Here is a 16,990-nt window from a genome sequence, read left to right as displayed (position 1 = left end):
TGGGTCCCCAGATTTTAACTCCCAACGTGTAAGGGACCCACATTCAAGAACTTGTGTTGTAACCTTTGAGTCTGCAGTTTTTCAAACCTGTCCTCAAGACTTTGGGGTACACCTGTCGGGTTCCAGGAACATGGAATCCCCTATGCCCAGAAGTGAAAAGATGCAGAGCTATGCTTTATGTTCTGCTAAGCGGAGAGCTTCTCCTGTCATTTCAATAGGTTGTGCCACACACAGGTGCTCCACAGACAGGTTGCTCTCAACAGAGGAGAGAGACACTGCTGTAAACAACCTGCAATCTCTTGGGATGTCAATAAGTCAAAGGAAGAAAATAACAAAGGAAAAAGAGCTTGGAGAGGAAGGGGAAGGGAAATAATGGATGGAATATGGTTTTGTGGTACAACAGCATTGCACAGGTGATGCCATTCATTGAATAGATGCTTCTAATTGCTGGCATGTTTGTTATCCAATCCCTCACTTCCCCACTGCCTCTAAGTTAGTTTTAGTTCAGTGCCAAAAAGTTTGAAGTCAGGGTGCTGTGAGCCAGCTTGGCATGTGCCTTAGATTAGGCATGTCCTCATAATCAAAATTAGGGTCGGAGGAGTCACCAGCCAGGAGAGGAATGCCACTCCCAATCAGTGGTCATGTGTCTGCAAAGATCCAGGGAGGCGGAGGGGGAAACGATTGTGAGCGAGCCAGGAGCTGGGTAGGACAGCAGTTCATCCACCCTCAACAAATCGCTGAGGGTTGGCCCTGCCCGTCCTACCCAGCTCTCGCTTCCCACACGATCAGTCTCCCCTCCTCCTACCTTGATCTTTGCAAACACATGACCACTGATCAGGAGCATGCGCAGCTCTCCTACCCACTACCTCCTACCCTGATTCAGATCATGAGAATGAGCCTGTTAATTCTTCATTGCCCTGGTCTTCTGTGCTGCCCGACATAGAGAAAAGCTTGTGCTTATGTGCTTTCTGTGAGAAACGTGGTATGACTGTACCTGTACATCTTGACTTTGGAGCTGTGTACACACTGTGCTGTATGATTAGTTCCTTGAAGATTCTGAAATGTGGGTTTCATACATAAAGACGAGATACCCCATTTCAGTATTTAGCTGAGTTCATCTTGCAAAGTTCATAGCAATAAGGCAACAAGATAAATAAAATCTAATTGCTCTCATCACATGCTGCAGAGATTGTAATCAGAGAGGAAAAAACCTGGCCTCTTCAAAGGATATAATGACATTCTGAATTAATGGCATCTTATTTAACAGGCGGAAGAGTCAGTGAAGATGTGTCTCAAATCAGTAAACAACAACCTGTATTTATCCATCTGCGTAGCTGCACATTGAAAATCTTTGTTGGGGCGGGGGTGAGTGTGTGTATAGTGCTTTCTCCCACGACTTCAGAAAACATTGAAATTGCGGAAATGAGCCCATGGACTAAGAAAAGAGGGGGGGAATCTTGATTGCATTCAGCCTTTTTCAGCTTTGGATTTTATTTTGGGAGCTGGAAGATTGGTCAATGTCTAATGTTTCAGAAAATAACTTGAGTGTCTAAAGCAAACAGGCCAGGAAACCAGAGCCAGACTGGCATTTGTTAAGGGTTCCCCCCCCCTTTTAATCGGCTGTGTATTTCAGATGGGAGTTGACTCATGAACTGGAGGGTAGTTTTATGTTGATGTTGATCTGCACTGACAAGGTCAGAAAGATAATCCCACATAGCCAGTTTTACAGATCTGCTTCTCTCTTAATAGTTCCATTTCTCCAGCTACCCCTGATTTTCTCGGTAGAAAATTAGGATGTAGAACTACACATTCTATGTGGTGACGGTGGAGACTTAAAATATTGTATGAATAAAACATAATTGCTAGGTCCAAGTTTCAAATTATTTTAGATGGCTTTCTCTTTTCCCTGGAGACTTCTTCAGTTAGTTGCTAGTCTGCATTGATAATGCCCAAATTGAATACCCCTTCCAAACCTATTTCTGGGTGAGATATTCAAAGTTCCCAGACTTTAAATTGCAGCAGCTGAATGCCCATTCACATATTACAGAGGGAATGGGGTTAAACTGTTTTAAGTGCACACATGAAAATTAGGGATGTGCGTGAAATGGATTTTGCATTTTGTTTAGAGCTCAAAACAAAACACAGGTGGCTGAAATGTTTCATTGAAACAGCAGTCGACACAGTTGTTTTTACAGAATAAACCTCAAAATATTTTCGGTGTTTTGGCCATAGGGAACAATGGGGAAACTCCGAACAGTCCATTGTTCCCCATGGGTAGCTCCTAGGGGCACCAAAGTGGATTGAATGGTAGGGCATGAAGGGGGCTACCTACCACCCAACTCACAAAAGAAATGGGCAAGCAGGCAATTTTAAACAACATTTTGTCATTTCCCCCCAAACTCCCATAGGATCCTATAAGGGCTCTCTCTGCCTCCCCATCTCTTTAAATACGTTTTGAAACTTCCTCTTTTGAGCTCCCTCTCCCTCCCGCCAGCCAGTGGGGGCAGAGTAGCCCATGACAACATTTGATTTGGATGATAACAAGTCAACCAAGAAGCAAGGAGATGGCAAGCCATTCGGAAGTCAGTGCCAGAAAACCAATCAGCAAGGGGGAAACAGGCCTCCAAAATGGCGCTCAAAATGAATCAAAATGTGGTTGTTTTGCTCCAATCTCAAAACAGGACCTTTATTTAAAGAGTGTTTTGTTTCAAGCTCAAGACACTCCAAATGGCCTTTTCCAAGTTTGCATATCCCTAATAAAATATGAGCGATGTTGCAACCTAGTTTTTGCAAACACAAATAATTGTATCATACATAAATCCTCATTAGGGAGCCGGGATTTATTTGTTTGTTTGTTTATTTGGCATATTGATATCCTGCCCCAAACTTGCATCTCTGGGCGCCTTTGATTGTGGTGCCCTCTTAAGGGTACTTTGAGTAATGTATGAAAATTCCCTAAATGTCAGCATGCTAATCACCTCCCTTTTCTTCTTCTGAACATGTTATCTCTTTCAAAAATAAAGAAGTCATGTTTCATGCCCATCATGCATGAATTGATTTCATTGCAAAGTGTTGTGCTTGAGGTGACATGAAAGTTCTCTCTAGCGTGACTGATCACTATTAATCACCATTTATGCCACATGCAAGTGATCACTTGATTCTACAAAGAATGGATGTTTTAAAACTGATTTTTAAAAAATGTTTTAAAATGTTTTGTACAGTAAAACCTCATTATTCACTGAACAACTATTCACGGGTCCGCATATCTGCAGGGTGTTCGATTGATACCCGTTTTCAGTGTCCGTGGATATGAAAGCATCATACCTACATATCTGCAATTCCTAGAGGGCCGGATGTGACTACGGAAGTTATGTCTGGCCGTCATTTTATCTGCCAGAGCCATTTTGTGGCTCATTTCCTAGGAGAAAAACTCATTTTCTCCACAGTTTTCCTCACTTTTGGGGGGCATTTTGCACTGGAGCATGGTCCACTACAGAATTCCATGGTTTTTTTTCCAGTGCCCTCCCTTTAAGTCCCCTTTTCCTCCATCCTGGAACCTAACCCCCCATTTCCCATAGGAGGAATGCCTCATTACTTGTGGTTCTGTTGTTCACAGTAGTAGATGAGGAACGGAAACCCCATGAATATCGAGGTTCTCCTATAATGTATTTTGTATTTTCTATTGTAATTTGTTTGTTTGGTGTTCCATGTTTTAGAACAGTTTGTTATGAGGCAGCTAACAAATAAAGTTGTTGTCATCATCATCATCCATCGTCATCATCATGCAATCATCTTCATCATCATCAAAAAACTTTATATGTTAGCCGCCACATAACAAATTGTTCTCTGGGCGACTCTCAACAGAAGATTAAAACATACAATAAAAACACATACATTAAATCATAACAGACAAAAAAGGTGAAAAGAAAATACAAACTACAATACAAAGCAGCTTAAAATCTCATTTTTAAATGAGTTAACAATCAGAACAAATCTGAAAATCAGAATTTAAAAGGCCTGGGTGAACAAAAAGGTCTTTACCTGGCGTCTAAAAGAACAAAGTGATGAAGCCAGGCGAACCTCACTGGGGAGGCTGTTCCATCAACGGGTGCAACCACTGAAAAGGCCCTCTCCCTCATAGCCACCCACCTCACCTCATTTGGCAGGGGCACCTGGTGAAGAGCCTCCAAAGAAGACCTTAAGGACTGGGTTGGGGCATGTGGCACTCTCTCAGGTAACCAAAGCTAATACAAAGGCATATCAGTTGAAGTTGATACAAAGGAGTCCAGATAAGGTCGCAGTTGGCGTATCTTACACAGATACGGAGTTGGCGTATCTGTCCAGGTACGGTCACAGTTGGCGTATCAGCTGAAGCTGATACAAAGGAGTCATAAGGGGTCCAACGGCCCTCTGTTCCAATCCTCTAGCTGAAACCAGGATTATACACCCACCAATCCCACCCCTTATTAATACTAATCCAGATTTCACTAGCTAGCATGAAAAAACAGCCAGATGGAGCAATGGTGTGACTTAAGAGAAGACAGCTTCATATGCCAATTTGTTACTTCTGGTACAGGAGTGTAGCTACAATGGAACAAGGGCAGACAAATGTCCCTGGGGGGCCTTGCTGGATGACAGTGTGTTCTTTGCTCTCCTCTTCATGCCTCTCTGAAGGAGGTTGGAGGGCCCACCTTCACTTTTTGTCCCAGGGCTTTGCAGCACGCTTGTTCCAGCATGCATGCAAAAATGGCAGTTGGGCAGATGTGCAGTTGACAAAAATGGCGGTTGGGCAGAACACCCCCACCCCCAATGTGGGGTTGTTCAGTGCATGAACTGGGGAGCAGGATTGTGCCCGCAGTCCTACTACAACCTCTATGCATTGACCGGCTGCTGTTCTTCACAGAGCTTAGATACTTACATGCTGCATGCAAAATACAGATCATATAGATCATGCACACAGCTGGTAGGCATGTAGGGTCTATGCAGAAGAGCTCCCAATTGATGAAACCATTGATTACCCGCACATTTAGTCATCTGAACAGGGCTCAAGTCATTCCAAAGGAATTTTGGAACATAGGAAGCTGCCTTCTAACGAGTCATACCCTTGGTCCATCTAGTTCAGTATTGTCTTCACAGACTGGCAGGGGCTTCTCCAAGGTTGCAGGCAGGAGTCTCTCTCAGCCCTATCTGGAGAAGAATTCTCTCCGAAAATCCGGTAACATACAATTCTATAGCACTCAACATCATGTTGTCAGATCACTTTGTGCCCTCACGGTTGCTCCCCTGCAACTGGTATTTAGAGACCTCTTGCCTCTGAGGCTGGAGATGACCTATAGCCACCAGACTAGTAGCCATTGATAGACCTGTCCTCCATGAATTTGTCTAAGCCCTTTTTAAAGCCATCCAAGCTGATGGCTGTCACTACATCCAGTGGCAGGGAATTTCATAGATTAATTACACACTGTATGAAAAAATACTGCCTTTTGTCGGTCCTAAATTTCCCAGCCTTCAATTTGATGGGATGACCCTTGGTTCTAGTGTTATGAGAGAAGGAGAAAATTTTCTCTGTCCACCCTCTCCACTCCATGCATAATTTAATACACCTTGATCATGTCTCCCATTAGTTGCCTCTTTTCCAAAGCAAGGCCCTTTCATGAGGCAGGGTGAGGTGGTTGCCTCAAGCAACAGAAGATCACGGGGGTGCTGGCAGAGTGGCAAGATGTCCCCCACTGCCATTGGAGCAGCTTCTCAGAACTGATCTGACCCTTGCAAGCTTTGCAAGGAACATGGGATGTTGTCTTATACCGAGCCAGACCACAGGTCCATCTCGCTCAGTATTGTCTACATAGACTGGCAGTGGCTTCTCCAAGGTTGCAGGCAGGAATCTCTCTCAGCCCTATCTGGGAGGTGCCAGGGAGGGAACTTCAGACCTTTATTGATATTTTTTTAAATTGTTAAATTTATATACCTTCTTTCATAAAACAATCCCAAGGCAGGCTCTAACTAGGGACATGGTTCCATGCCACCTTTGGCACCTCTGCTCCAGTACCACAACATCCTGGGCTGGAAGTTGCTTCTGCCTACCATTGACTGCATCAGATTGCTTCTTTTCCCCAACCAACTTAGCACGCACGGAGTCTAGTGTAAATGAACCCTTCTTTTAATGAGTTCCAGCATTTTAATGGGTTTCCTTTTGCACTTTTCCCAGGTGATCTGAGACCAGTTTCTATGCCCACAGAATACAGCTGGATAGGAGAATCAAAAGAGCCAAATATGTACAAGAGGGGCAGCCGAGGTGAGTGCTTTTGCTTCTGCACATGCACAAATCCACGACTATCAAAGCTCTGACTTCCTTCATATTTCTCAGACTTCTCCTAAACAGGAACTTCCAAATTCACCTTGAAATTCTGCTTGAGGCAAAACTGACTATGTAGGGATGTTTCCTATTATTTATTAATAATCACATTCTAATCCCATTTTTATCTTTGTCCCTGGATCTCAGGGAGGTCTGGCTGTCTCTTCCACCTCCGCCCTTTTCATCTTCACAACAACCTTGTAAAGTAGGTTAGGCTGAAAAATAGTGGCCCAGTTAACTCTATGCTGAATCTCTCGGGTCAAATTTCACCACTCTCTATACACCAGGCAGACCTTTCTATATTCATAGAGAGCCAATATTTTAATTCAATTATTCTGACTTCCTCAGAATTCCTCAGACATTTTCACCCAAGAAGGAGCCTCTGACTTGGCCCTAAAATGTCACTTTAAACTGAAATGCAGTAGCAGTGCTAATGCAAGCGCTCCAAAGTGTTTGGAGCAAATGAAAGAGCAAAGAGCTGTTGTCTTCATATATCTCCCCAGGGAAAGAACCAAAGTAAAGTGCGTGTTGTAGTTATCATGCTGTACAGAGCAGTGGTTTGAAGTGGATCTGGTGTGCCAAAGAGCTGCGATTTAAAAAGGTTCTTGTTGGCATTTCTTGGAAAGTAGGGCCTTTGGATCAATAGGCTGTGAAGAACTGATAGAATAGTTGTTTCATTTCTCATGTGCCTTAGCAAAACACCTGGGTCTAGAGAATATACCCACTTGAGCCATTGTGGACTGTGGGCTCACTTGAAAATGTCATATCACAGCAATCAGTAGCACTTGATTGATATCCCCCCACACACTAAAAAAAATTACACTTGGATGTTTTAATGAAGCTGGGTTCTCTCTTTAGCTTTCTTTCTCGTTTTTTCTTTCCCCCACTGCTGACAACAGATTCGGAGAACTCACTCCTACGATACCTGAGCGATGACAAAATCTTGGTGATCCAGGAAGAGCCTTTGACTCAGAAGGACAACAAGAGAGATACAGGCCGCCGGTCAAGGAAAAAGGGCAAGAGCAGTGGAAGTCCCAATTATCCTATCAGCCCCTCCCTGCTGACCTCCTCTGTTAGTGTACGGCTCGAACCCGGACAGCAAGATGTCTTGAACTTCTCCTTAGCTGAGAGCAACACAGTTCCACTTTATCATGTAAGTTTGTTACTTCCGTTTAAAACTGAAATCCCAAGAGGTGGTCTGTGCTAGTCTTTCATAGCAAGAAATGACCAAGAGGTCTTATGTTTCCTTAAAAAAAGCAATACATTTGGAGTGGCATTAGCTTTCATGGGTCATGGATCAGATATTTAAAGCCCTCAGTTACCTGGGGTCAGAGGATCTGGGGGGTGGAGAGCCAGTCATGGGGTAGCACGCATGAATTGTCCCCTTTGCTAAGCAGAGTTCACCTTGGGTTGCATTTGGATGGGTCACTATGTGAGTGTTGTAAGATATTGCCCTGAAGGGATGAGGCTGTAGCTCAGTCACACCTTGCATGCAGAAGGTCCCAGATTCAAACCTTGGCAGCATCACCAGGTAGGACTGAGATAGACTCCTGCCTGAAACCTTGGAGAAGCCGCTGCCAATCAGTGTAGACAATACTGAGCTAGACAGACCAATGGCCTGACTCAATATAAGGCAGTTCCCTGTGTTATAATGGCCTGTATGAAACTACCTGTGACCCTCAGTCTTCTATGGAGGTCCTCCTTTGTATTTGTCTGCTCACTGAGGTGTGTCCCCATATGGGACAGGGTCACCTTGACTGTGGTACCCAGACTGTGGAATAGCCTCCCTAATAGCCCCCTCACTGCCTACTTTCAGAAGGGAAGCAAGGACTGTCCAGGCAAGTGTTTTAGACTTGTTAACGCTTCCTAACTGCTTTTGCTTTGCTGTATATTTCTCTCAGTCTCAGCTGAGATAATATATGGCAGTAATCATGCTGAACTTCCATCGGGAATTGTTGCAAGGATTACTGGGACAATGTAGGTGAGGATTATTATTATTTATTTATTTATTTATTTACACAGTCAGACAGGTGTTATTGACTGGTTTGTTCTATCCAGACATCAAGTCCTTCCCAAGGACCTGGGATGGCTGAATTTTATTGTCAATGTTGTTGCTGTTGTTATAGACATCGTCGCAGAATATAGGCAGTTCTCAGTAACGTTGCTTTTTGTAATTGGCTGATGGTGATTTCTTATTATTATCTCTTGTTTACACAGTCAGACAGGTGTTATTGACTGGTTTGTTTTATCCAGACATCGAGTCCTTCCCAAGCACCAGAGATGGCTTGTAATTTGTAATTGGCTGATGGTGATTTCTGTGGCCCCTATGGTGTTGAGGTGCTCTTCAAGGTCTTTTGGAATTGCACCCAGGGCGCCAATTACCACTGGAATTATTTTGGTCTTTTTCTGCCACAGCCTTTCAATTTCAATTTGTAGATTTTTGTATTTTGTGATTTTTTTCTATTTCTTTTTCTTCTATTCTGCTATCCCCTAGTATTGCTATGTCGATTATTTTGACTTGTTTTTCTTTCTTCTCGACTACAGTTATCTCTGGTGTATTGTGTGGCAGATGTTTGTCTGTTTGTAGTCGGAAGTCCCATAATATTTTTGCATCTTCATTTTCTACAACTTTTTCAGTTGTATCATGCCACCAATTTTTGGCTACAGGTAGCTTGTATTTTTTGCAGATGTTCCAGTGTATCATCCCTGCTACCTTGTCATGCCTTTGTTTGTAGTCAGTCTGTGCGATCTTTTTACAACAGCTGATTAGGTGGTCCACTGTTTCATCTGCTTCTTTACAAAGGCGGCACTTGCTGTTTGTTGTTGACTTTTCTACTTTTGCTCTTATTGCATTTGTTCTTAGTGCCTGTTCTTGTGCAGCCAATATTAAACCCTCTGTTTCTTTCTTCAAGTTGCCATTCTTAAGCCATTGCCAGGTCTTGGTGATGTCTGATTTTCCACTTCCACTATCAGTGTATCTGATAACAGGTATAGCCCAGGTGTTTATGGCGTGTATGGTGTTCCCACCATTGAGTTTGGACTTTAGGATTTTCCTAACTCTCCTGATGTATTCACTTCCAATTTTTCTTTTAACTTCAGCGTGTGCAATGTTATCAGCCTGGAGAATGCCCAAGTATTTGTAATGTTCTTTCTCTTCCAGGTTCTTGATCTTGCTTCCATTGGGCAGTTCTATTCCTTCTGTTTTTGTTATTTTTCCTCTGTTCATTATCAATGCAGCACACTTGTCTAGTCCAAACTCCATTGCTATATCGCTACTGAATATACGGACAGTGTTTATCAGTGATTCGATTTCTGACTGGGACTTTCCATACAACTTCAGATCATCCATGTACAGCAGATGGTTGATTTTACTTGATGTTTTAGATGTTTGGTATCCGAGGCCTGTTTTGTTTAGTATTTGTGAAAGTGGAGTCATGGCGATTACAAACAACAGAGGGGATAGTGAGTCCCCTTGGAAAATACCTCTTCTAATGCTAACCTGTCCAAGTGTCTCGCCATTGATTGTTAACTGTGTGCTCCACATGCTCACTGTTGTTGTTGTTGTTGTTGTTGTTACATTTATATCCCGCTCTTCCTCCAAGGAGCCCAGAGCAGTGTATTACATACTTAAGATTACTGAGATAATGTATGTGAAGTACTATATAAAATTTATATTATAAATGCTCAATATTATGATCATGTAGACAGTGGAAAACCATATGAAATAGTCTACATCTGAGGTAGACCATTGGTCCATATAGCCGAGTATTGTCTGGTCTGATGGGAAGCAGCTTTTTGAGACCTTTCCTATCCCTGCAACCTAATATACTTCTAACTGACCAAATCTTTGTTCTTGGGAAGACTGGAAATATGGACACTTCTGCCCTCTTTATAGTTGTCACAGAGATGCCAGAATTCCATTTCATATTGATAGTGTGACACATCCTGAAACAGTGGTTATATATTTTCTGGCCCATTATACCTTCTCAATGGTAGTCATTTCAAGTCTCGGATCAGGTACACACTCTAAGGGAGGAATACCGTTTTGTTGTCTCTGGATGGTAGCGTGAAACCCACCAAGGTATTTGCATGGAACACTGGCCATCTGTGGCTGGTGTTTCCTTCATCCCTGACTACTCGGTGACAATCTTTCGAGGCAGAAAAGATTCAGAGAGGGAAATAGATTTATACAAATGCAGTGCAGAGAGCATGCACTATCACCCAGTCAATCCATCATGATACTGAGGCAATCACGTCATTGGAAGAACATTTGGGAAAGCATAACACCAGTTCCAAACGCATCATTGTAATTTACAAGTTTGATTTAACTGCTCCAACAGTGTCACAAATCTTTGATGCCTCTGCCTTGAATGTATACAGCACTGATCTGTCTTGGAGAGAAGTCGATACCTTTCAGTGGACCTTGTGATAATGAACCAGCATGCAGTGGCAGGAAAAAACATGCCCTGGAAATGAGCCTGTAACGTATTCCAGCCTTCAGTGTCTGAGTCTCTTATGGTGCCCTAGAAATTGTGCTTCAGCACAGGATCCAGGCAACTTTAGGAAAGATACAGATCTATTTCAATACTGGCAGCAAATTCCCTGTTCAGCTACTCTTTGAAATGGGTGGTCCTCTTCCTTCATAATTTCTTCTTTTTAAACTAATAGACAAATTACCTTCTTCTTTTGATCATAGTTTAAGATCCATTTACACAACTGATGGACACATGGGAGCCAGCGAAAGAGCATTTGAAATGACCTTTTGCCATTGTAACTGGGGTATGATGAGAGTTGTAGTCCAACAACTCCAGGAGCTTTCCCGTACAGCAGGCTTTCCCCCCCGGTTTGCTGCAAGTTCAAATTTGCCCCCCCAAACCCAATGCAAAAAGTTGATTTTTTAAAACTGTGGACATAAATCAAGCTAAGCTCCAATATGCAGAGGGAAACCTGAATTGTGTATGGAGATTTGGGGGGAAACCCAAATTGTGTATGGAGATTCAGTAGGGACCCCGAATCGTGTATGGAGATCCATGCGAAATATCGCATGGACTTTGGGGTAAATCTGACTGGTATGTGAATGCACACCCACCCTCCCAAAATAAAGTTGCTGAAAAGTCCCCATCTGGGAAAATTCCTGGGGACCCATTTGAGAGCCCCTACCTCGGTGCATTACAATGTGGTGGGGGTTTTCTAAGTGACTTTGGGTTGTTTTCCATATTTTGACATCATCTACACTCTGCTACTTCCACCTGCTTCGCCAGGCTCATTCCCTGAAGTGTTCCTGCTGAATGTGTTCCGCACACGTGCACTCTTTCTATCAGCCATTACATGCAAAAAAAATCTTTCTCCTGAAGCTATTCAAAACGATAACCCCTGAGATGTAATTAAATTGTTATGCATTGGAATTTAGCTTAGTTATACTTCATTAGTCTCAGTAAACAAAAGGCATTTAATTTAGACCATCATATCTACAAGCATAAATGTGCAATTGGAAATAATGTCTATTTTTTCCTTTGCTTTCTGATGCAATATGCAGTAGTTAGGGTGCAGCCAAACCAACACACTTTATTTCACTTTCTCTCCATTTACTTTTGCTCCAGCACTACTGTTCCAGCACTACAGTTTGTACAGTTTGATATACTATATATATCTTGTGAAGCCACCTGATGGCACAGTGGGGAAGCAACCTGCCTAGAGAGCAGGCGGCTGTTGGTTCAAATCCCCGCTGGTGTGTTTCCCAGACTATGGGAAACTCCTATATTGAGCAGCAGTGATATAGGAAGATGCTGAAAAGCATCATCTTGTACTGCATGGGTGGCAGCAATGGTAAACCACTCCTGTATTATACCAAGAAAACCACAGGGCTCTGTGGTCAACACCGACTCAACATCACAACCTTTCCTTTCCATATATGTTTTACACAGATGATTCTTGCTCCCAGAATTGCAAGCTCTTGATGGTTTTCAATCCAGCCCCCCACTTTATTTTTATTTTTTTTGTACTCAAAAAATGGAAAGTACCATTATAAATACTCCATAAGAAGAGTCCTCCTGGATTAGACCAACAGTCTGCCTGGTTTCCAGCATCCCAGTTTCCATAGTGCTGCTGTTCCTCAAGGAGTCCCACAAGCAGCACGTGGAGGCAATAACCTTCCCTGCTGGTGTTTCCTAACACTCCAACTGGTATTCAGAGCCAATACTGCTACTGACTATGGAGATTCATTCAGTTTTCAAGGGAAAGAGCCACTGATGTTCTCCACACATTGGCCAAATCCCCTTTTATCTGAGCCAGAGTTCACCACCACATCTGTTGGCAGAGTTCCATTCCATTAATGAATGGCATGTTGTGTGGAAAAATACTCTCTTTAATCTGCCCTGAATCTATTGCCGCTCAGGTTGATTGGGTTCCCCTCAATGCTAGTCTGACAGAAGAGAGGGGAAGTTCTCTCTAGCCACACCATGCATAATTTTGCCACAGGGAATGATTCCATCAGGCAAGGCTGGTCTCCTGAAGGCTTGACCTCTCCCATGCAAGAAAATGTACAAAAAAACGATGAACTTTAGATGTGCATTTTGTAGGCTGGTGTGTTGCCCAGATACAGAAGATACCAACAGAAAAATTAGCTGCTTTTTGTGAATGTATGCTTTCTCAGGGGTGTATCTAGGGGTAGGGCAGGCAGGGCATGTGCCCCGGGCACCACTTGAAGGGGGGCGCCATTTTTCTAGAATAAAAAAAAATTAAAATGGCTGCTGAAAACAAAATGGCCACCGTGCATGCTCAAATGGCCTCTGTGAGGCCCTAGGCCATGCCAGGCCTCGCAGAGGCCATTTGTGCATGCGCAGTCGCCATTTTGTTTTCAGTGGCCATTTAAAAAAATTATTTTAAAAAAAAAAAATGGCCACCGCACATGCTGAAATGGTCCCTGCGAGGCCCTAGAGGCCAGAGAGGGGAGGGGAAACCTTTGCAGACCCCCACCCCCACAGCCTTTAGAAAGCCCCCCGAAGGGGCTACAGGTAATTTTTTAAAAATTATTTTTTTTAAAAAAATTAAAAATTAATATAATATAAGTCACTGTACACATATTCAGTTTGGCACTATGTACAGAGAATCAGATGGGTGTCAGATGTTTGGACAGGGGGCGCAATTTCAGTGCTTGCCCTAGGCACTATTTTCCCTAGATACACCTCTGTGCTTTCTAGCCTTTTATACCCTAGAATCCAAAAATGGAACCCATACATTACAATGGCATTGGGCCAGGTTATCAAAAGCATTGTCTCCTCCCATAGTAAGTGGCTTGCTGTTTGGGATCAACTACTCAATAGCAGCCCAAGTCATTCTGCTGCCTGAAACACCTTCATCCCTGCCCCTTGTCCTAACTTGCTTTGAGTTGCACATGTACAGAAGGCGGATAGATAGGTGCTGGTGCTGCTCCTTCTCCTTCTCCTCCTGCTCCCATTCTGGATTTCAAAAGCAAGAAAGGAAAAACAGAAGAGGAAGTGCAGAAGAGAGACTAGAGAGTCTCTTCTCCTCTTCTCAGCAGCAGCAGCAGCAGCAGCATTGACACCAGGGATGAGCAAATCTATTCAAACTTGAATCAATTTGACTTGAATCTGGGTGATTCAAATGATTTGAATTCTAATCAAATCACCCCTTAAAAGGCAATTGTATTCTATTTCTAATCGAATTTTTGAAATTTGATTTGAGTTCGATTCGAGAGATGTTTGCCACCTTTTAAAAACCATTCAGGCTCCCTGATTGGTTAAAAGGGCATCAAAACAGGGTTGAATCGATTTGAATTCAAATGGAATTTGATTGAATTTTTGGACCAGCTTCGAATTTGGTTCGAATTTGAAATGAGTTTTTGGAATTTGAAATGAATCAAAACTTTTTTTCGTGCAATCTCGGGCACCATCAGAAGAGCAAGCAGGCAGGGGGTAGTAGGATGCCCCAACTTTGCTCCGTCCCCAAATTCATTGCCTTATACAACTTTCTTCAGTTCACTGTACAGCCCTGTATCTTCTACTGTGGCCACTTCCTAAATGTCTCCACCTTTAGGTGATAGACATATTATCTATCTATCTATTTATTCGATTTCTATACTGACCTTCCGAAAATGGCTCAGGGCAGTTTACACAGAGAAATAATAAATAAATAAGATGGATCCCTGTCCCCAAAGGGCTCACAATCAAAAAAAGGAACATAAGACAGACACCAGCAACAGTCACTGGAGGTACTGTGCTGGGGGTGGATAGGGCCAGTTACTCTCCTCCTGCTAAATGAAGAGAATCGCCACATTAAAAGGTGCCTCTTTGCCAAGTTAGCAGGGGATATTTCCTTGGCACATTTTCCCATTAGGCTCTCCATCTGGTTTGGGCTACATACAGTACATATGATGATCAGGACTAGGACCTTTTCTGTGGTGGCCTCCAGCTATGAAATTCCCTCCTTACCTAGCTTCACCTGCCACCTACTTTGCAGAACATTTGGTTCCAGACTCAAAATTTACCTAGAGTTGTAGTGAACCATTACATTCTCGTCCTAGCTGCTGCTGTTGAAATCTCTTTTAGTTTGCTCCATTATTGAGTGACTAATTGTGGTGTCCAGCATTGTTATGATCAAATTGTGGTGGTGGTGGTTTATTCTTACAGGTTAGCTTACAAGCACATTGAGTTAAAAAGGATATACATTGTAATGAATAAAGTTGCAATTCCCTAGAAGAGACCAATAAGAAGTTCTATGCCCTCGCGACAAAAGCTCAGTTGCAGATGAAGTTTAGCTTCTTCTCTGTTTGGACAGATTTTTAATGGTTATATCAACCACTGTGTGCAATGGAGTCCATAATGTAACTGCTTTTACTGAAGGCTTTAAGCAAAACTGTCACTCAGAGTCAGTCGCTTTATATAGATGGCAGTTATGGAAGGAAATGCCTGCTAGAATGTCCCTGTATTCCAGCTGTGTTTCTTTTCAACCCTTCCTCTGTTCGTTCACAGTTGGGCATTTTTTGAAATTACTGTTTTCATTACAATGGCAGTGAGAAATGTACTGTAGGTAGCCCAAACCAGACGGAGAACCTAATGGGAAAATGTGCCAAGGAAATAAAATTTACGGTGGTTGGTTAAGAGTCACTGTTGAGTGCGTTTTGGAAATCAGAGCGTCTACCTGACATGGGTAGAAAGTTTAAAATGGCAATTTAGCCAGAGACACAGCTCTTCCAGAGTAAACTCATTACCACAGTATAGCTTGTTGATTTGATTGAATCTGGAACCTGGCACACACACTGGCCTCTCCACAGTGTTCAGGAGGTTTCGGTCACAGTGACTGCAAACCTTGAGGGCCTTTATGAATTTATATGGATGCAACAGAGAGGTCCAATCAGGCAAGGAAGCAGATCAGAACACACTTGCAGGACAGATCAGAGTGGAAGGCAGGTAAACACCAGGAGAGAAATGGGCACAAATTGTGCCCATTTCTCTCCTGGAGTTTACCTGCCTGTCCACTTTGATCTGCCCTGCATGTGTGTTCTGATCTGCTTCCCTGCCCATTTGCCGCTCATAGAAGAATAGACCTGTTTCCATCCCAGTGTGCTTGGAGTTCCCAGGATGTCATTCTGAAAATATCTCTGGACCATTTTAGATGCCTTGGTTCACAGCTCTGAAGGTCAACAAAGTCCTGAGTTTGGGAACCAAGATTAATATGTATGACATGTTTCAACAACAACAACAACAAAATGTTCTCAGATGATTTTGCATCGAAAAAGATTATTCCCTGCCCAAAGGGGCTCAGAATCTAAAATAAGTAAGACAAGTTAAATCCCAGCAACAACAGTTCTTGGAAAGATGCTGTGCTGGGGTTGAATAGAGACAGTTGCTCCCCCACCCTTGGACACATAGCAAGGGGAGAGGAGGCTCATGTTTGCCCCTCTCCCCGGGGGCCCCTGTGCATGCACCAGCCACACCCCCTGCATGTGATGTCACACAGCAGGGGCATGGACCGCACCCAAAAGGGCCCACGTGGCCTTAATGAGTTCCTCTTCCAGCCAGGTGTTTCCTTCATTCTCTCCCTCACTCAGAGCAAGGGAGAGAACGAAGAAAATAGGGAGGGCCGAGAGGCAAACCAAGCGGCACTCGGGAGCTGGGTGGATTATTTGAGTCTATACGCCCAATTATAGCTCCACCCTGCTCCCCCTGCCATCAATAAGGGAACTGCCACTTTAAAAGGAGCCCCTTTGTCCAGTTAGCAGGGGTTCTCCCAACAAGTGTCTCAACTGGTGGGGCAAGACACTGTTTGTGGGGGTGGGCAGGATGTGGAGCATAGTGGAGAGTGCCTGATAGTGAATGACAGTGAAGAGGTCTTTAATAACACTTAATTCCTAACTCTCCACAAGCTTGGTTCTGACCACAGCTGGCAATTATAAGCAAAAGTAAGGATGTTCAGGAAAAGTGATGTCCCTCCCTCCCTGATTGCCATCTCTCTCCATTCTGAGTCCTCTCGCCGTCTCTGGTGCCTGCTGTGGCAGGAGCAGCTGCTGCTCCAGGGATGGTGGCTGGAAGAGGTGAGGTTCTCTCTCCTTTCCTGCTTCCTGATGCCTGTGGCAGCTTCTCAAGCAGCAGGAGCCCTGGGAAATGTCACTTCCAA

General features: G+C 43.5%; 1 protein-coding gene across 16 annotated transcripts in view; it reads left to right on the top strand.

The window, feature by feature from the left end:
• The window catches only part of LOC128335599 (connector enhancer of kinase suppressor of ras 2-like), a 443,349-nt gene that overhangs the window by 311,466 nt on the left and 114,893 nt on the right, over positions 1–16,990 (top strand). For 11 of the 16 annotated variants that reach the window (XM_053274147.1, XM_053274152.1, XM_053274148.1 and 8 more), the window contains 2 exons: positions 6,209–6,295; positions 7,255–7,508. In XM_053274147.1, coding sequence (XP_053130122.1) covers positions 6,209–6,295; positions 7,255–7,508 — 341 coding nt within the window. The remainder of the gene's footprint in view (positions 1–6,208; positions 6,296–7,254; positions 7,509–16,990) is intronic. The other 5 variants (XM_053274150.1, XM_053274161.1, XM_053274158.1 and 2 more) reach the window with 1 other exon arrangement.

This window comes from Hemicordylus capensis, chromosome 11 (genome assembly GCF_027244095.1).
Source record: "Hemicordylus capensis ecotype Gifberg chromosome 11, rHemCap1.1.pri, whole genome shotgun sequence".
In the NCBI taxonomy this organism is placed as follows: Eukaryota; Metazoa; Chordata; class Lepidosauria; order Squamata; family Cordylidae; genus Hemicordylus; species Hemicordylus capensis.
This window is presented reverse-complemented; position numbering and strand designations above follow the sequence as displayed.